Raw genomic sequence first — 21,023 nt, 5'->3', positions numbered from 1 at the left:
TCTTGTCTGAAGTCCTCAGAGATCCTCCATTTCACCATGCACACAGACAGCACCAGAAGATTCTCCTCTGATTCAACATCAGGGCTCAGACCAGAAACACAGCCAGTAATTTCATGGTGCCTGGTACACCTTTTTGTGCTTTCGTTAAATAACATCAGATTTGGGGATATGTTTTTTTAAAATACCATGTCTGCCCTCAGAATGGAAAGCTTTCCTACACTAAATCATACCAACAGTCTATCCAAACATCTCAGCTAAAACACTGGTTGATGTCACACACTGCATTGGTGGGAGGGCCAGAATCAACATGCAGCATTACTAGATCTGGATTAGACATCAAGTCTCCAATACACACCTGTACTGTCAGACTCCAGGGAAACCTTGGAGATCTCTTCCTGCACAGTCCAGAGACACCAAGGAGCAGTAACACAGAATTTAATACTAACTTAACCATATTTTTTGTAGGATTAGCATCCTATTAAAAAAGCCTTATTCCTGACCTGGAACTACATTTACTAAGGAGGAAAAAATTTTCACCATAGTCCCCAAATTGCTGCCAAGAAAATTTGCTGAATTACTGTTCTGTCCCTGGAGTCTCTGGGAAGAAAACACTGCTCTGCTGGCCAACACACTGTTCACTGAGCCCTGCTAACTATCAAAGGCTGGCATCAAAAGCTCTTTGGGCTGGATTCAAACAAGCAAATGAGAATTTAAAAGCACTGGCGCACGGCAGCACCAATTCCCTGGGCCGCCCACCGTACAGGTCGTGCCAGCTCTCACAGGGAGTAGTGCATTCCTGTGGAGACCAAACATGTGAAATTGCAGGCCAGAAACAGGTTCATCTAAAATTAGATCTACACATTCTCTGAGCTACTCTAAATTGAATCAAGAGAGAAAGAGATAAGAGGAAGCACATCAAAGGCAAAGGGGAAACAGAGTTTTATTGCTGCAGAGAAGATGATTTCTGGCAAGGCCCTTCCCTTGCCCCTCTGTACCATAGTGGAGGAGCTCAGGGAGAAGCCATCTGTCACATCCCTTTGGCCCTGCCATCACTAGCTCATGAAATCCAGGCTATCTCTGCCTGGATGCACATGCCTGCGTATGCATTTTCAGGAACATTCCCCAGAGCCAGCACTTTTGGCTGAGTATACAAAAGACTTTATTCCAGTTGAAATAGCAGAAATGTTCATATTGACAACTGCAGCCAATGTGACACAAATAAAGCCAATAAAGCAATGGAAATCGTGGCTGACAGCAATTATTCCAGCGAATGGTAAAATTCCCCTAGGAAGCAAATACAGATTCCCTGAACTCACCAGCAACTGAGGATTGCCTTAAGATGTCGAACTGATTATAGATATTTTTAGATCAAAAGAGAAGGCTGGAAGATGCTTTGGTTTCCCTGAAATTTCTGATTCCTATGTGTAGCCTGTCTCAGCTCAGCTGAATCCTGCGTCATCACAAAACCATGGGCAGACTTCACTTCTCTCCCAGTGACCTCACTGCTGTCCTCAATCCACACACTGACTAGGGCTCTGGTGGCTTTTAAGTGTTCTATAAATGCCAAGAAAGAATTAATGCCAACTTTGTGTCTTTTTTTCAAGGACAGAGTAAAGAAATGGCATGGTTGAGCCATGAGCACTGACATAAGTATGGCACTCCAGTGCCTTGCATCCAGCAGGCAGCTCTGCTTCAAGGAAGAAGGTTTAGTTATTTAGCATCCCTGTCCATCACAGCCAAAGCTTGCCCTGTACAGAACCAGGTACAAGACAGGGGAATGGTTTCATCCTGCTGCTCATGCTGTGCATGCTGGGAAGACCACTCCCAGCACAGAGACAGGGAATAGCAGCTTCTCATCTGTTAGAAACAAAGACATGGCACGCTCTGTACTTGTGACTTGGCCAAACTGAAAGCTTCCACCTTTTATGATGTTTAGGCTTGGGCCTAAAGGAGCAGGGCTGAGCAGGAAGCAATCCCCTTCGGAACTTCTGGGCTACCCGGCACAATTCCTTGGAAAGGCAGCAGCACCTTTGTCCTAGCTCTCTTCTGAACAGGATGCATTGCACAGGACAGACTCTACCCTGACCCAGTGCCCTTCCAGTGACTGCTGAAACAGAGATCTGATGGTTTTGACTTCTCAGGACTAAAGACTGTGGATGATGTTTCCATCCTTCTGTATCACTGCATCTTGCCTAGATGCTTTGTGTCTGCTTCACTTGTATGCTATCTGCTTTTCTTCCCCCTTCCAAAACCAAACAGAGCTCAGAGAAAAAACTGTTGCTGACAGTGGCCTCTTCCAACTTTCTCTCGCAGCAGTTTGAGCCTCAGAGTTGGGCTGGAAGCACTAAACCTCATAAAAATTAGAAGGCACAGGCCCCTGGCATTCAGCTGAACATGCAGCAGGCAGGTCAGTTTCCTGGATTTGAGGATGGTGCCAGGGGAGAGGAGGAGACCTTTGTCTCCAGAGCAGTGGGCAGGCTGGTGTGGTGAGCTCTCCAGGGCCACTCACCAGATGATTGCTCACCATGCTCCCCAAATGACAACTCACTGTGCCACTCCAGCCCAGCTCAGCTCCCATAATGAGCTGTAGCACCAGGAGAAGGCCCACACACAGGGGGTCTCTGCCTCCACCAATCCAGCAAGACGTTTCATATTTCCCCCCCAACACTTCCCCACCACCACCAGTGTATACACTTAGAAGGTGGCCAGTTTTCATCTGCCTGCTGAAGAGTGGCCAGGCAGTTTTCAGCCAACTCAAGCACACAAATTTATCCCTCTGCAAAGGCAGGAGCCAAAGCCAATGCAAAATAAGGACAGCTCTGCTGTGGCTCCTGCAAGCAGGTTTGGCCCCACTTGCATATCTGCCTCACTGCAGCTGAGTCCAACCAGCTGCAGGAAGGGAAGGAGCAGCTCAGAATGAAAAGAATCATCTGTGACCACTGATAAAACTGATTACTTCAGTTGACTCTAAAGATCTTATTTTCTATACCTACAGCTATTTTCTACACCTATTTTCTACCTACAGTCCTATTTTCTACACCTTTCAGTGTTCGGAAAAAAGTTATAATGTCATTGTGCCTGCAAAATAAAAATATTAAAAGACAAAATCTCTCTTCAGATCCTCAGTATCCTGTAAAACACACAAGTTTCTGACATTTTCAGGAGACATGCTGCCACTTCCAACTTGTGCTGCCACCCAACACCCAGTGCCCTGGTAGATTTGGCCTGAAGGGTCACCCAAAGACAGCAACGGGCACTAAGTGGAAGCCCAGGACTGTTCCCCCTCTGCCCCATGTGCTGCCTGGGCTCAGAGAATTATTTCCAGTCCTTCCCATCAGGACCTGCTTTTGCTGCTCTGCCCAAGCATTTCTCCACATAAGCTGCAGCTCTTCTGTGTCTAAACTTCTCCCCTTCCATTTACAAAGAACATGAAATAAGCCTCAGAAACACCTTGTCTCAGCCTGGCCTCCGGCTTCTCTCCAAGCTCTCGGGTGTCCAGGATGGCACAGTGAGCTTGTATGTCCATGCCAGCCCTGGACTACAGTAACTGCTGGATAGATCAGCACAAACACCTTCCAATGCCTTCTCTCTTGCTTCTGAAATGCCATCTAAGATCCAACTGTGTGGCCATGATAGGAGGCATCCTGTGGACTGCTCTAGATGCAGAGGGCAGGGTAGCAGCAGCCCAACACTTCAATCCCTTCCACTGACACAACAGGATCCCATGGACACAAAAGGCACTGAAGTGAGGCTGGCTTGGGGGAGATCGGAAAAAATCAAAAACACAAAGTCAGCCAAAGAACAGAGACAAAAAGCCTGATATAAGAAAGAGTCCGGTCAAGAAGAGCCCCCTCAATTGCCAAAGCCAGGTCATTCTATTCTGAGCCACTCAGAACATCACCCAAGAAGCCAGTGGTCAAAAATGGGTTGAGAAAGATCCTCACTTCGGTTTCCCTCCAGAAATCCCCATTTCCCTGGTGCCAAGGCCCCTGAGTAAGAGGGATGGCATGCAGGATTCCTGACACCAGCATCTGACAGTCTTCTCCTCTTTTTTGCATCATCTTTCCTTTACTTAGCACAGTAATTGTTAATGTTTCAGCTCTCCAGTGGGGCAGCACATTTTATTGTTAGCCTACATAGTAAAAATAAAATCTGATTACAAGAAATTGCTTGGCTTCAGTTATAACATCAGTGTTTGTTACAAGTGCAACTGCGATTAGAGGGAGGAAAGATGGAGGCAGAGATGAGGATGCACACTAAATCCTGGTAATTTCTCAGCCCAGGTCGACCAGGGGAGAGAACAACACTTCTGCCTCAACAGTTGTTGTAGCAATCCCAGACCAGCAGGTCCACATGGGTCACACTGCTCTGCCTAGTGGCATCTCCTGGAGAAGAGGCATCTGATCTGCTCCCTTCAGACTCCCTTCAACTGATGCATTGCTTTTATGTGCAGAAAAGTCAATCCTGACTCTTCCACAGAAACTCCTCAGAGCTGGAGACTGCCATCCCCACATGCACATGCGACTAAAGATAAAAAGCTAGAGCCATATATCTCTGATGACTCCCCAGAGCCTGCCTGCACCAGGGGTTGGTGAGTCATGGCTAAAGAGGGCACCTCATGCTTTTGGGGCCCTTGGCTGAGTTTCTGTGTGTTTGACCCCAAACAGCTCTGGGGGTGCCAAGAAACCTTTCCATCAAGGGGCTGCATCAGAGGGACACCTCTCCCAAGCCCACAATGTCAGGGGGCAGCCCAAACGCCAACAATCCTCCCAAATTCAGTAGGAAGAGACAGGGATTTCTACCTTTGCTTGACCCAGCTGTCATCTCTGTCCTCACAGCACAGGTCAAAGGGAAGGAGTGCCTGAGGTTCTTCAGCTTTGCCTGGAGCATGGCTCAGAGCAGCCAAGAGCCCAGCAGTGCTTTGTGAATATCCCGCTGTCCAAACATGAACAGCTTCACTGCTCACTCAGCCATTCATACTGCCCAACTGCAGGAACTCGTCAGGTGTGCCTTGAACCCACCTCCTGAGAGCAACAGCACCAAAGGACCATCACATGCATCCAGGGCTCAGCACAACAGTTTTATCTCCATTCCTTTATCATGCTCACAGTGACCACGTGACACAAAACAGATTGCCACCAAGAAAACAAGATGGGAAACAAAAATACATACTTACAGCTGAACATTGTGAAGTTTACAGACAAGTCCTTAAGGAATCACCTCCAGCAATAGCTGAAACAAGAGGAGAGTGAGCAGTGGAGAAGGCAAAACATCTGACAGGCAGAAGTGTCCTCTACTAGAGCATCTCAGCAGGATTTGGAACAGACACTCTTGTGTGACCTTGTTGATTTACTCCCACTCCATGGACAGGCTGCCCAGGGAAGAGGTGGAATCACCATCCCTGGAAGTATTTAGAAGATGTGTAGATGTGGCGCTTAGGCACATGGTTTAGTGGTGGACTTGGCAGCATAGGCTGTTTGGTTTCGATGATCTTAGAGGTCTTTTCCAACCCAGGTGGTTCTGTGATGCTATTCTGTCCGTGCACTGCTAGGAGGAGGGAATATTCCTCAGTTCTACCATGGACACAAAACTCAGATCATTGCCAGGACTGAAAGGTGAGGGAACAGCATGTTACAGCCATCCTCAGCTCCAGGGCTTGTCCCATTTTTAAGGAGAAAAGCATGGTTTGAGAAACAACTCTGTTCCTGTCAGAGCTGATGGGAGATCAGCGTTTGATGCTAGGAGGGAAGGAACAGGACAAGAACTTGACTATTAAGAGTGACAGCTGTAAATCATTTCAAATGGGCCAGGGGAGAAAGAGCCAGTTCAAAACTTCTCTGGAGATAAGCAGTGTTATTCCCTGGTGCAGATGTGAGGCTCAGAGACACAATTACCATTCTGATGTTCCACCTCTTCTCCACTCATCATCTAGTGGACCAGCTGCTGTCTTGAACTGTTGAAAGCATGGTGGAACTAGGGGGTAATGGACAACAAGGCTACCCTCCTCTATTCCACAGAAACCTCCCAGAGCTGCTGCCAGCTCACAGTCAGGAGCCAGCAGACAGGTCTCTCCTGGGACTAAAGTGAGGAAAGGTCTGTGTGTTCATTAGGCCCTTCCCACCAAGGTGGCTGCAGACACTTCCACAGAGGTGTTCAAGAGATATCCAAGAAGAACATATTTGCTTCCTGTTTCCTGACCCAAAACCTTGCCTACAGAAATCACCTGAGTATAACCACTTTCCAGGATGCAGAGGGGGCTCGTGCCAGGGCAGCAGGAGGAGTGACAGAGAAGTTTTCATCAACCATTTCACCTCTGTGAAACAGAGACAATATTCTTCAACCACTCTCAGAGGTACCAAGTGGAACGTCCTTGGAGCCAGGATTTTTTATTTACAGCTGTCTGTGCAGAATTCCCAACACTGTACATAGAAATGGCTAAGGATTAAAACCAGTCAATAACCAGAAAGCCAGCAGGTGGCACTCAAGAATATCCAAGACTTCTGAAATGTGCAAAACCAATAAAACTTGCATCTGCAGTGCACAACAGCAACATGTGCTACCTACCAGAAGGCCCGAGAAAGAGGCGATGATCTCAGCAGTGCCCTCCATGCAGCACGATAACCCAAAGTGCTATGACTACAATTGCTTTAATCTGTTTTACTGAAGAGATCCAGGCAGCAGGATCCAGACCCTTGCCTGGGAGCAGCTTGTGCCTTGGTGCGGATGCAGTTGGGCAGCACCACTGCTCCGTCTGCGCTCCCAGACAGCCACGCTCGTGCGCAGGGAAAGCTGTGGGTAAGCATGGCACAGGGCCCGCCACGGCTGAACATGAACAATCTGCTGTTCTGAAGAGCACTAAAACACCTCCTAAATACTGCTAAAATAACACCAACAAGCCTCCCCTTCCATATGAGCACCATTAGAGCAAGGCCATCCTCCCCACCAGCACCAGGCTCTGGCAAGGCACAGAGATCCACTCATCCTTCAGGCAGCTCTACCAAACACATCCAGGTGATATGGGGTTTCTGGGTGGCCATGCCTGCACCAGTTTTTAAAGTTGTTAGTACTAGTAATGCTCAGCAGCCTGAAGGAAAAGGCTTTAAAGCAGGTAAACAGCCTAATTTTGGGGGGGAGGATGGTTCTATTTCCCAAAATGCATTTGGCTACTTCAAGCACTTCCTCACAAGTCCTCTGTGAAGACTAAAAAGAACCTTTTTCCAAGCAAAATCTGAGATTTTACATATCACGTGATCCCCCAGAATGGAGTCTTTAAGAAGTGATCATGAGCCCACCAAAAGAAACTGCTAGGAGCTGTTAGCATTGGGTCCTTTCATGTGTACATGGATTTGAGAGCTTTTTGGTTGGTTTCCTAAACTGAACAGATGACCTCACTGGGACTGTAACAGAATGGACCTGGCTGAAGCAAGGAGGTTCCTGGTTCAGAAGCACCATTTAATAGCACGTTACTAACTTGAGGGATGAGCCCTGCACAGTTTCTTACCAAGTGGCCTGTGGAACGTGGTGCAGCATGTCCAGCCCAAAAGAGGATATCAGTGAACCGCAGCCTCACCCACAGCCCCAGCTAATCACAAGGACCCCTTTACATAAATTCATCCCTGGGGAATCTGTGTGCTTGGCCCAGCCAGCAGACCTATCACACCCATCCCATGTCTCTGCCCCACTACCAGCAAGGTGCTCCCATCCTGCTTTGGTTCCCTGTGCGAGTCTGCAGAGGATGGTGATGCCTCCCCTTCAAACCTCTCTGGTGTGAAGCGCCAAGAGCTCCAAGCCCTGCAAAAGCAGGTGGACAAGGACAGACCTGAAGGGGAACATCCATGTGCAAGTTCCCTGAGGTCTGGGATGCACCATGCTCTGGGCTTTGGAGAATGGCCAGTGATCCCTGGCAAACCTGCTGGCCATGCCCAGCAAACCCACTGGTGGGACAAGGGAGCAGACAAGACTCAAGGCACATTTCCCCAACAACTCCCAGAGTGCAGAGATGCCCCAAAGCAGCAGCTGTCAGCTACAAAACTGCATGGACAAAGACAGTAAAGCACCAAGGAGGGACCACAGATTGGAAGCTGCCTGGTTCTAGATTAGGAAGGAAAGAAAAGGCAACTGGGTCTTCTCCACATACCCTTGCACCAAACCACAAGTCAGGTTGGAAAAGAGCAAGGCAAGAGAGGTCCCAGTAAGCCAGGTCAGGCTGCCACAGCAGGGGACATTCCAAATCTGCTCAGCTGGTTATGTGGCTACCCCATGGGCACATACCATCTGCTGCCTCTTGGGTCAAAGCAGCTCCCAGCTCATGGAAAATTTTTACATGAGTAATTTTATTGGTTTTGTTCAGTTTGGACTGAAATCAAATTCCACAGAGGCACTGGGATGGCCCTGAAAGCCTATGTTTTAACCAGTTTATCTGTACATCCCTGGGAAGATAACCTAATTCCCAGTTCTGCACCAATTCAAATCCCCAATTCTGCACCACCCAGAATGCTGTTTGGGATCCCTTGAGCAACCCTAGCTCCATGTGGGGTTCAAGAAGCTGTAAAACGGGCCTCAAGGTGTTAGCGTGGGAGGCAATGGGAACAGAGAAGCACAGATAATCCCAAGTAAACAACCAGCTGAGCCTTCACTTGGCAGCGTTTTCCCATTGTCTATTATGTACAGCTGGACAAATGTCAATAAATTACCAATGGAAATGAGCCCTGCTGAGCAGGCAGTTTGGCTTGAACAGCTGTTTTCTAGGTGGCACAGTGGCATTTCAGCTCCACTTTGCAATTGGTGGTGAATCAACTGCCTTTGGAGGTGAGAAGGAGGAAAGCAAACCCTGCACAGAGGGAGCCTTTGTACGCCATCCCTCCCAGGGGGAGAACACACGGAGAGGTGGATATCTTGGGGGAGGAGAAGGTGAAAAGTCAAGCAGGCAGTCGTGAGTCACTCCGGAGGTCACAGCCAGCACTGGCATGCCACACTCTGCACACTCCTTCCTGCCGCACACCCCTGTGGGAGCAGTGTTGGGGAACACAGGAGGGAGCAATGCAAATGCCTGCAAAGAACCACTGGGAAGTTTCCCAAGTACCCGGCAAGCTTGGGATGAAAAAGAAAACCACAAAAGGATGCATGGAAGGCTGCAGCTCCTCCATCTGCACCCTTCAGTGTACACACATCCCTGCACTACCTGACACTACACTCATACCTGCCATCCAACTTTGCCAGCATGCCAGCCCTGCTCCAAAGGTTGGCTGGCAGCCACTACCCACAGAAAGGCAGCCTCACAGCTGATCTGCACAGGGAAGAAGGGAAACATCTGATCAACACTTTCTTCTTCCAACGCAGCTTTACTGGTTGGCTCCTTCCACAGTGAAGTGAGGTGGGTTTGTTAACTAAAGCAACAGCCACCCTTTTTTACCTACCTTGAGTCTCTCAGAGGGACCTCAGAAACAGGTCTCCAGCCTGACAGAAAACTACTTTTGTCTGACATATTCTGCAGGACAGTCTTTATTTTCACCTTGCTCACCACCTCCGAGGAGGAGCAGACCTTGCAGCAGCCAGATGCAAGAGCAGCCAATGCACTCACTCCCTGCTGTGGAGCCTCTGTAAAAACCACCCACCAAACTCCTGTAAAAACTTTGTGGTCTGCTTTAGGGTGGCTGTTAAAAATAACGATGTCAAGAAAAGAGAGGCTCTCACTTTCAGCAAGAAAGGCATTAAGTTGCAAAGTCATTAAGACTTGTTTATCATTTAGCATCTGTTTAATCTCAGCTAGGAAAAAATACCTCAGAGGATGAAGGGCTGAATTGGCAATTCTGTCCTTGGGCTCCAGTCTCAGGGATTTCTGTAATTTAGTAAAGTGAAATCAGAGAGGATTTCAACTTGTCTTTTTGGAAAGACAAAACAGAAAAAGAAAGCCCACCTGCCTGCACACTACAGGACCTAAAGGGTTGAAAGCAGACCACAGGCTGTGCATTCCAGCCACACAGTTCTCACAGGCTCTCCTGGTCTCCCTGACCATCAAGCTACAGCCAAGGTAAACGATGAAATCAGACTGAACACAAGCAGGAATAGGGAGGCAAGAGGAGTAGTGCTCACAGAGGGAAACTATGCAAAGCAAAACCACCCACCAAACCTCTTCTGGTCATAAGCAAGTCAGGTCATGGACTGTGCAAGCCACACAGCCAGTCAAGTCCAGGTCCCCTCCAGGGACACAGAAACAGAGGATAGAAATTGACAGAAAGGTTCATTTCCTAACTGCAACCAGCAACAGTGGCCATCTCCAATGGTTTAAGACAGACAGAATATCAAAAGCTGAACCAGTGAAAAACAGATTCAGGACTTCTTCGACCAGAAGAAATAAGCCTGATTTCTAAACCATTTGACTGGGGCTTCTGAAGAGTCACCTCAACACTAATGATAGCAGCCTAACAATCCAAATTCCATGTTTCTGAGTTCCTGCAACAGAGACCCTTCTTTCCTCTATTTGTATAAAAGACTCCTGGGCTGTTGCATTCTTCATTCACTCAAAAGCTCCCCAAAGCAGGTTTTTTATGCATGAAATTGCACCAGCCGTAAGCAGCACTGAAGTTTTTATCCTCTTGGGCACTGAGATTTATGACACTCGGTACACAAATCTCCCTGCTGAAGGATGATGCTGACATTCACCATCTATTTAGTCTCACAAACACTGACAAACAGGCACGATACTGCAGTGCTTCTATGTAGCTCATCTCCCATCATCATTCTTTTGTGGAGAACAGAGGATCTCACCATAGGATGGAAGAAAAGATGCTGTATTTGATATTCTCTTTCCCAAACCGAATCCTTGGCTTTTTACAGCTAGCGAGAAGACAGACACTGCAAGCCAGCTCACCTCAGAAAGCACCGCCGGACTTACCTTCTCCCTGCCAGCATCTCAAAGCTGTTTCTCCACTTTTAAATCTACCCTAGTGAGAAGATGTATTCCCTTCCCCAAGGAACAACGACGAGGTGATTTTCTATTCCAAAAAGGAGCAGAAAAACACGGGTGTCCAGAAAGTAAGAAGGTGAAACAGCAAAGGGAAGACCAATCATTCAGAATAGATATTCCCTATCAGACCTTTAAAACGAAACATCAGCTGCTTGACTGGGTTTTTTTAGCCGAAAACCCTGATAAATGGAACCGGGGGCAGAGCGCCTCCCGTTTCTACAGCAACCGCGGCCCGGCGGTGCAATGGCATCCCGGGAGCGGCCGGGGGGGCCGGGAACAAAGGGACGGCGCCGGTCCCCGGGGCACGGACACACGGACACCCAGGGGCCACCCCTCGCCCCCGCCCCACCTGTAGCGCAGCCCCCGCACTCACCCCAGAGCAGGGTGAGGATGTGCGCCCGCGGCACGAGGCTGAGCGCGTAGACGGCGCCCAGGTGCAGCAGCCCCATCAGCACCACGTTGCGCCAGACGATGGCCTGCCCGCCGCCCGCTGTGCCCGCCGTGCCCGCCTCGCCGCTCGCTGCCCGCCGCGGCCCGGCCATGCCGCCGCCGGGGCTATGAAGGGCGGCGGCGGCCCCAGCGCAGCGCGGCCCCGCAGCGGCTACGGGCGGCCGGGACGCGCCGCCGCTGCCGCATCTGTTGCTGCCGCCGCCTCCATGAGCCACCGGCTGCGCCCCTCGGCGCCCCTCAGCGCGGCGGGCACGGGCGGGCGGGGGGCGGCCGCCGGCACCGCATAGCGACAGCCAATGGTGGCCCCGGCCCGCCCGCTCCGCCCCCGCCCCCGCCCCCGGCTCCGGCTCCGGCTCCGGCTCCGCCCGCGGCCGCCCCTCGGCGAGTACCCGCGGCAGCAACGCCGTGCTCGGCTGCTCCGCACCCCTGTTGCGCATCACCTCTCCTTCCCGCACCTCTGATGCCCATCACCTCTCCTTCCCGCACCTCTGCTGCCCATCACCTCTCCTTCCCGCACCTCTGCTGCCCGGCACCTCTGCTTCCCGCACCTCTCCTTCCCGCACCTCTGCTGCCCATCACCTCTCCTTCCCCGCACCTCTCCTTCCTGCATCACTCCGTCCGCACACTTCTCCTTCCCCGCACCTCTGCTGCCCGTGGGCGAGGGAGGGCAGCAGTCCCAGCACAGAAGTATTTCAGTGGCGTTTAATTACGGTATCTCGTGAAAGAGTAAAAGATGTCACTGGCGCAGGCGGTGCATCGGTGCAGGATGTTCAAGAGGTAGTAGCAAAGTTCATCTGACTGGGAATGACAAGGTGGACATTGAAAACATGCAAACAGACAGCATTTTATCAGCAGCACACACCTGAGTGAGGAGCTGCCACAGTTGTCTACTCCGTCCCACCTCGGAGGGAGTGTTGTTTCTATGCTCAGGTGTGGTTTTGGGGGCTCCCGTCCCGCTGTGTCCACTTCTCTGTCCTGCCACGACCTGCGGGAGAGGAAGGACCGACCCCAGGTTACCGGGGATGCCAGGGTGGGTGTTGTTAGTGGGCAGTTCGGCCGTGGCAGAAGGATGCCCCGCAGGAGTGGCAGGCAGACGGTAACTCGCTGTTAACTAGCGAGGCGCTTCACTGCGGTGGAGCAGGAACATCCTGCACAATCAGCGTACAGAGGGTTTCAGGCTTTATGTGGGAACCAGAGGCTAAGTCCAGATAAAATGTTTGCCTGTGATGCATTTTGCTTAGGTTTGAATCGTTCTGGCAGGACTGGAGGGAAAGAGGTAGAGGCCCAGGAGTGCCAGCAGCCTTCCCCCCTGGTTGGGACTGGATCCTCCGTGATTTACAGCCTGTGATGTCTTTCCATTGCTGTGCCAGGACTGCAGAAATAGGTGGTCTAACTTGCACTGTGCTTTCCTGCCCTGAGCTCCTTTGGGTGCCTGCCCACGGTCAATTGTTAGGCTAACTTCAAGAGTACTTTCCTACTGATTTGATATGTGATACTCATTTACTGTTTTGAACTCTGCAACATGATGTTGGGAGCAGGCAGGAGAAAAGACTCCAACTTTTAATAATTTTTCCATCTCTCACTGTTCAGGAGCAGAAAGAAGCCCCCAGCCCTTACACACCAGTTGCTCCCAGGCTGCTGCTGGGCACAGCATGGTGTGAGTGACCCTCAGGCTGGTAGAAGTAAACTGCACAGCCCAAGCTCACCTCTGCACACTGTGGCTCATATGGACATGCTGCCCTGAGTGTTTAGAAGAGGAAGGTCAGGACTCAGAGTGAGCAAAATGAGCATGCTACCAGGGAGAAAGGAAATAGGGGAACCAGAGACCACATCTCTTTGAAAAGGCAGGATGAAACCATTCATCCTGACCTGGATTTTGCAGGCTATTAAAGCATGGCACAGGATAAATGTTAGTCTTGTATGCTCATGAAAACGCAAGTGGCACTGAAACCTCGCAGCTGCCTTCCACAAACATTCCACAAACACCCTGGCAAGAGGCAAACGCAAACAAATTGCTTTGCAAGATTTCCAACTCATTTGAGTCACTGATGAACACATCCATGAAGGGTCTCTGTGAGGCTTTGCACACAATACTGTAAGTTTCATATCCCACATTTATCTCCAGTTCATAGCAGTTTGCTTCCAGAATAGCCAACACAGCAGGGAAAGCAAATGAACTAAGATGACATGACAAATGCTCAGCTGGGGCCAGAGGTTCTCTGAGTGCAGGGAGTGCTGATGCTTAGGGTGACACTACTGTGTAACTCTGTGAAGGAAAAGTCCTTGTGCAAAGCTGGCTGCATGCAGAGAAAGCTTGTCAAGTGCAGCCGCAAAACTGGAAGGGAAGCATTATCTTGTACCCTGCCCACCTGGCTCCAGGGTGGTCCCTACTGCTCATCGAGTTGCTCATCCTCATGGAGAAGAGGACAAAGCCCAAGCCAGAACAAAGTATCCCCTTTTTGAGTGTCATTACACTGTGTTATTTCTTGGGAGTGAAGCCCATCACTGCTACCCTGATCCCAGAAATCAAGCAGTGGCACCTCAATGACAGCATCAATGTTTGTCCCAGGATCACTGCAGTGGCTGTGAGAAGCAGCATATTTGGGGCCATGATGCTGTGAAAACATCTTCTCTATTTTAGGAAGCTACCTGTCTGCATAGGTCATGATGTCAGGACTACATGCCACAGAGAGAGATCTGGACCATCAGATTAAGGTCTTGCTAGTACCCAGAAATGCAAAGAAAAGACTCTGCAGATCTGACTCCTATTTCCCTTGGTAAAAAATAATATTGGGAAACATTCACTGAGCCAAAATTGCCTAGAGAAGAAATCTGAGGAGCTGCAACCAAAACAGCAACAAAGGCAAAAAGAGATTTTCTCAATAAATACTCCAGGGTTCATATTTTTAAAAGCAAAGGATGTGCAAGTCTGAAAAAGGAAAATGCCTGAGTGTAGTTCAGAGATCTGGAAATGGCATGGTTTTGTCTCCTGCACTTAATGGTGAAGATATGATGATTGCAGAGGTGCTGGAAATGAGAACTCAAGGCATTGTTTGAAGAGAAAGGTGACAACCTCTGTCTCCTCTGCCCATCATGCCTTTGCCAGCAATCCCTGCTGGAATTTCTGTTGTCATGCCTGTCTGTCTGTTTACTGAGTTTGGCCTCCCTCCTGTGCTGCAATAATGCCTCTTCTGTGCAGGTAAAAGAGGCACCTGACATTTAGCTTTGGCCCAGTGACTTTTATGTAGCCCTTGGTGCTCTCCTGTGCATTAACCTCAAACAAGTCTCACTGTGTTGTCTGTCTCGGCACAGCTCTTGCTCACACCTCACTGATGGGCCCAAGGATAGGGCTACAGATGCAAATCCACTTGCAGGCAGCATCCAAGCATGTGATTCCCCCTGGGACAGAGCATGCCTTTCTGAACCTGGCTGAAATGCTGCACGAGGTTTCTTAATGGATAGGCGCGGGTTCTGAGTAGTGCTTCAGTGCACCCTGCAAGTGACAGCACATCCTCTATAGCCTTGCCAGCAAGAGAGGGCTCATCCGTCATCTGCACTGAGGTAAGAAATGCTGCCCATGACACAAACCTGGGAATCGCTCACTGGCAGATTCCTATTGCTGATGGGAACAAGCATCTCTGTGCTGCAGATCCTTTTGTCTTGTTGCAAGGAAGAAGGTTACAGATTACCCTCCACTAGCACAACTGACTGTAAGACAACCAACGTCAGAACAAATGACAAAGATGTAAATCTTGTGGAGCATCCTATTCCAGCAGAAAACATTGTAGGCTTGCAGAGGTCCACCACTGCCCCTTAGAAAAAGTGTGTTCTCTATTCTCACTTTGCAGTGAGCAGCACAGGGGGATCCACTTAAACCTGCAACTGACACCTGCCTGTTGTGCTGTGCTTTGCATGGCAGCACATGGATGGGCAGCAGTAGCTTGTCGGGGTGATATCTGTCCCACCAAAAATCCTTGTTGTCAAGTAACAGGAGACCTAGAGGCTCTCTGCCTTACTGGAGTGAGTCAGGCTGGGACAGTACTCTGGAGCTGAGGCTGCAAAGGGCTCAAAAGGCTCTGCAACGTCTTAGATGAAGAGTTACGTTTTTCATTTTCACAAAGGTTTAAGAAACATCAAAAATTGAGTCCTAATGTTGCACAGCTCCAGAATGTACTTGTTGTTCTCTAGTTATCCGACCTAACCCTTTTCTGCCTTCAGAAAGTTGCTCAAAGGAGTTCAGAGAGAGGCTATTGCCAGGCATCAAGAGTGGTGTAGCAGGGGGAGACAGGCAAACACCGGCTCATCTCCATCCCAAACGGCTCTTCTGGCCTCAACTCCTGATAGACAATTGCTAGGAATGCAGGCCTGGACCCCGCAGAGAGTAGCTTTATGAGTGATATTAGTACAAAGCACATTAGTCTGCTGTGCTAATTAATTACTAACTACACCTCCTGAGACAAGTGAATCAGCAGAGAGCATATAATTAAACCCAAGATTGTTTTTGATACGTTTTGAACATTCTTCTAGAATTCTCCACATGGAAGAGAGAAAGAGGGCAGCAATGATGAAAGGTAGCAAATGGTTCATGTGAACACTGAGTATTATTTTAATGCTACTCAGTCCTGCCTGCTACCATCACATTTCAGCACAGAGTTATTTAACATGTTGGCAAGAGTGGCCTTTTTGCTTTCTTTTCTCTTGCCTTGAAAACTGAAGTAATCATCCCAAAGCATTGCTCAGATAAACGTTTTCAGTGATAAAGAAGGAAACAGAGGCTAAAACATCAGAGTGGCGAAATACATGCTCAGAGTTTGTGAATTGAAGTGCTTCCTGTGTGCCTGGCAAAGAATTTGAGCAACAGGTTCCCAAGAAGTCTTCTATGTGCTGTCCGGGCAGGCACAGACTTACTGATCAGGCCAGCTGCAGTTGCCTTTTTTTGGGTGCTTCTTAATAAATCCTCTCTTAATTAGATGCTCTTCTGGCTAACTTGCAGCTCTAAAGCTCCCAGGAATTTTAATCAGTTTAGCCTCTTTTGGTTGAGGATTACATGAAATTATCCATACATCCATCCTGACTGGCCATTTGGTGATGTATCTGTTTGATCTGCAGGCCCAGCAGAGAAAACACAAGACTGATCAACCCAGCATACACCAAGTCAAGGCTGGGAAATTACCCATTTAAGATTGGACGTGTTGAAGCTGTTTCTGGTATCAGTCCATTGTTTATTACATTCCTCAGCACACTCTGACAGTGGCCTTGGCTCTTGTTCAAGGCTGAACGACTCAGCTCAGCACCAGGCACCTCAATGGGAGGCTCAGCATCTCCTGCAGGGGAGGTGCTGTCCGCTGGTGGCAGATGTTTGGCTGTTTGTTTTTCACTTAAACTTTGAGCCATGCTTGGCTCTATACATGCTCCTCTGCCTTTGCAATGGATGCTTAAAGCAGGTCAGAATAGTGAACCCTTAGGGATATGGAACCATGTGGGATTTCAGATAGTGGGGAGGGAGGGAAGGAAATACCTGACTCAGGGTCTAATTTATTTCCCCTCTCAGGCATAACTCCGAGACAGGGTGGTTTGTGTTGCTGAAACCAGATACCAGCATGGTAGTGAGGGTGAGGATGAAGCTGAGGGGAGACTGCAGAACTCTGGGAGAGTGGTGCCACTGCTCTGCATGCTGTCTCTGCCAGGCTTCTCAAAACACAGCCCATCCCCTCCATTTTTTTTGGCGAAAACAACTATGGCAGCAAGACCTCCCTCTCTTCTCTCTCAATAGTCCAGTCAGTCCAGCATATGCTTCCTTCTGGGCAGGGAAAACATGGTTACCAAACAGTAAACCCACATTCCCAATCTGTGCCATGGGGAGCTGTGTTATCCAAAAGGCACAACACAGGACAACTCTGATGTAAACATTGCACAGGCTAGAAATGCAGCAGCAATTAGAAGACAATCTGCAACATCCATGTCTAATGCTGACCTTGGATTTCTGCCAGGAAAACTAAGATAAATACATTACAGAGCTTTACAAGCAGAAAAAGGTTTTCACTCAAATACTTAACTTAGATATCCTGCCCGTACTCAGCCCTCTCTGCAGTACTGCCTGTGTTACATCCCAGTTTGCCAGCAAATAGGAGACAACTCCATTAATGGTGCCCTTTCCCAGACTCTCTTGCCGGTCCTTTTGCTTGGGTGGTAATTGCTAAAGTAGCAAAGTACCTGCTCATGCCAGCTGCCATCAGACAACATCCATGCTGCCCAGATTACATCTTTGAATTTCCTTCCATCCCTTTTTCTTGTAATTTTGCAGCCTTGGGGGACCACAAAGAGGAGTAGCTTGGTTGGTGTTAGTGCCATGGCATAAATGTCTTCTCACTCAGTGAGATCAAAATTAGGCTATTTGGGGCCAGGTTCTTTTACCAGCATAACTTGGCAGAGCTTCATTGCCTTCTGTAAGCAAAGATGGCCGTTTGCATTTATATCAGATGGGTGGCTAATTGCTTGGCATTCCTTGAAGATATGAACAGACGGCACCATAGCTGATAATTCATCTCAGCTGCTCTCAGGAGAGCAGGAGCAGATTTTTGCATCCACTTCTGTTATGTACTCGGTCAGTGCAGTTTTTTGGTCCTGAGCTCTTGACAAGTGCTGAGGCAGAAGAGAGTTTTCCTTTCAGGAAGGAGAGCAGGGTTACTCCATTGCTGACAGTGTCCAAGCCAGTGATGCAACACCACAGTACTCTAAGATACTGTCACCTCAAACCCCTCAGTGTTTCTCTGTGATCTAGTGGTCTCATTTTTAACCGCTTCACTTTCCAGATAAAACCTATGCATCACCAGCTCATACCATATTTGTTCTCATGCTAACACTGTTCTTTAGTTCCAATCAACCTGATTCCCTTATGCTCTTCACAAGGTGAACAAGCAAAGTTTATTTAATTTCTTCCTGTTACTCTTGAGTTCCTGACATCTGTGTACCTTGCTGAATCCCTTCTCATTTGGCATCATTTTTTTGCATAGATGGGAGTCTCATAAAAGCTTGTGAGATGCCATTAAATGTTGCTTGGCTTTTACACAGCCATATCCTACAGAGAAGCTTCTCCCAGTAATCCTCTTGGGTCCTGCTGCTTTTCTTATTCCCAACTTTGAAGCTTCCAATTTACATCACTGCTTTTGCTCACAACTCTTCACACTGCACCACAGAACACATCCCACTTCTGCCACCACCACCAAGTCTCTCCAGTTGTTACTGCCAGAAACAGCCAGTTTCACATAACAACGCTTGCCACCACTCCTGCTTCTTGTCAGAGTACTCCCAAAAACACTCAGTGAGAACACATGCAGGACCAGCTCCTGAATTCCTTTAGCATGACCTCATAGCTGCCGGTTTGATCTTGATATACCCAGATTCTCTTTTGTTTTCCTTGCTGAACAGTGCCCCAGGCCAGCCAAGCACACCTGCCTTCCACCCTACTGAGGTGTTTTTTATTTCTCCTACTTACCTTTGAATGTGTTCCTTCATTTAAAATTGTTCTTTTCCACCTTGAATCAAGACATAAAGGTGTTTCTCTGGCCAGATAGTGCCCAGTTGCCCTGAGGGAGGCATTAGCACAGAAGTTCAGTGCAGCATCTTCTCCACATGTGCAGAGATCCTGGGATATGGTGCTGTCCAAATTCTGCTTTAGCTGCAGATGTCAACATTTCTGCTTCTGTGCAGCCCCTTCCCTCCCACCTTCTCTAGTATCAGACCCTCAACATTTCATTTCAAATCTGTAGGGGAGGGAGGTGGAGCACTCCAAGCTGTTATCATTCTCATCTGCCAAAGTATTTACCAGATAATATTGTCACAGCAATCAGGTGTGGGGCTGGTGACCGAAATGTTTCTCTTCGGTAGTACCAGTTTCTGGAAGCATTAAAATACTTCATGTTTCTGATGTAATTAAGCCAACACTAGAGTTTTTATCAAGGGCATGAGGAATAAAGGATGCCTGCAAATCTTCCAATTTACTGGAGCTGAATACTAAGCATACTTATTTAATTGTAAGAATTCTTGTAAGAACTATTTAGAAACATTTAACCTAGATCAAGGGGAAGAAAATTACTCCAATTGTTTTTTAAACTCCTGAAACAAGGCAACTCCAAACTAATGCTTTATATTAACCCATTAAAAATGCTTATGAGGTAAGAAAATGCTGGAAAGGAAAACAAAAATTGTTTTGCCTGACAAATCTGTTTAAGTCCCAGGAGCTAGCAGTGATTGTTATTTATATTATTTCTTGTGGCATGTATTGTCAAATCCACAGTCCACAAGCACCAATATTTTAAGTAGTTTTCATGCAAAACTAACTTTTTCCCCCCCCCAAACACAGATGTTTCTTTCATCTGCTGTTCTTTGTATCCCACATAGAGCTTTCAGTGATAGACATGGAACTATCCTTGTGCCAAGGACATAACAGAAAGCCACCCCACTGTACTCCAGGTTCAAAGTCTCTACAGTGCACTGCATAAAGACACATTTTAATAAATTTACACTTACTGAAAATATCACATTAGCCTTTATTTTGCTCATTTGCCCCAGTGAACAATTAAGCTATTTAACATGTAGTTATAATAACAGGACTGCAAGGAGCTTCATAAAATGAAAAGACCAAGTACACTTATAACATGATCAGACTGTTTTTAATCCAGTGGATAAGGAACAGGGGGGTGGAAGTGGATAATCTGTTTTAGGGTCTGATACACAACCTATCTTGTTGCTTTACCACATACATCTGTTATTAAAAGCCACTGTTTAGCAGTGTAACATGCATCTAAAAATTGACAATATGGGACATCATCCATTAAATATACTATTTGTAGATGAGAATCATTAGGGATGGGAAAAGGATTAAAATAAAAAGAAAAGCACCAGGGCTCCAGAGCCCTTCTAGAGCAAAGTATTCTGCAGGGAGAGTGTAATGCCATTTGTCAGCGCTCTACCGCGACATGCTGTGAGGACGAGCATTTGGTCCGTTTCCTGCATGTTTGCTGTAGAAATGCACTTCTTTGGAAAAGCAACCATCGAGGCTTTGCAGGTGCAGAGCTACTTCACACACCCAGCTTATTGGCCTGGGTGAGGACAACTTTCAGAACTGGCATGAAAGCAGAGGTCTCACTGAAGTTGCTGGTGCTGACAATGTGTGTGTGGATGTTCAGTCCTTCCTGGTAGTTGCGGGTTTCAATGCTCTTCACAATATTGTGCAAACCACTGATGATGGTTGGAGAGAGCTGCAAGGAAGCCAGGCAAGGCAGGTCAGCAGAAAGGAAAAACAGCTCTGTACACGAATGCCAGAAAACAGAAATTCTGAGTGGCCCTCAGGAAGGTGAAGCAATACGGCCCTTTCTTTAGGGATAGCCACCTTCAGAGCTTCATCCCGCTAGGAAACAGTCATCAGGAAGTCAAACAGACTTCAACCACAACATACCTTCTCTGCAGCATTGCTAAGCCCTGCAAGCCTTCACTGCCAGCCCCTGGATGCAATTCCCTGGGAAAGTGGGAGACCTGCTGTGACAGACTGTGGCACTGTGAAAAACCTACTGGGCTTTTATGGCTTTGGGCTAAAGTTAATTGCTCA

General features: G+C 48.2%; 2 protein-coding genes across 16 annotated transcripts in view; both read right to left on the bottom strand.

Moving 5' to 3' along the window:
• SCD5 (stearoyl-CoA desaturase 5) overlaps positions 1-11,721 on the bottom strand; it is a 31,672-nt gene extending 19,951 nt beyond the window's left edge. The window contains exon 1 of the mRNA XM_071555796.1: positions 11,340-11,721. Coding sequence (XP_071411897.1) covers positions 11,340-11,508 — 169 coding nt within the window. The 5' untranslated portion in view covers positions 11,509-11,721. The remainder of the gene's footprint in view (positions 1-11,339) is intronic.
• Positions 11,722-19,945: 8,224 nt separating this feature from the next.
• Positions 19,946-21,023, bottom strand: part of SEC31A (SEC31 homolog A, COPII coat complex component) — a 42,128-nt gene continuing 41,050 nt past the window's right edge. For all 15 annotated transcript variants that reach the window (XM_071555778.1, XM_071555779.1, XM_071555782.1 and 12 more), the window contains one exon: positions 19,946-20,676. In XM_071555778.1, coding sequence (XP_071411879.1) covers positions 20,497-20,676 — 180 coding nt within the window. In that variant the 3' untranslated portion in view covers positions 19,946-20,496. The remainder of the gene's footprint in view (positions 20,677-21,023) is intronic.

The sequence above is a fragment of the Pithys albifrons genome, chromosome 5 (assembly GCF_047495875.1).
Source record: "Pithys albifrons albifrons isolate INPA30051 chromosome 5, PitAlb_v1, whole genome shotgun sequence".
NCBI classification, from domain to species: domain Eukaryota; kingdom Metazoa; phylum Chordata; class Aves; order Passeriformes; family Thamnophilidae; genus Pithys; species Pithys albifrons.
Note: the sequence above shows the minus strand (reverse complement) of the source record. Positions and strands in the feature narration are given on the sequence as shown.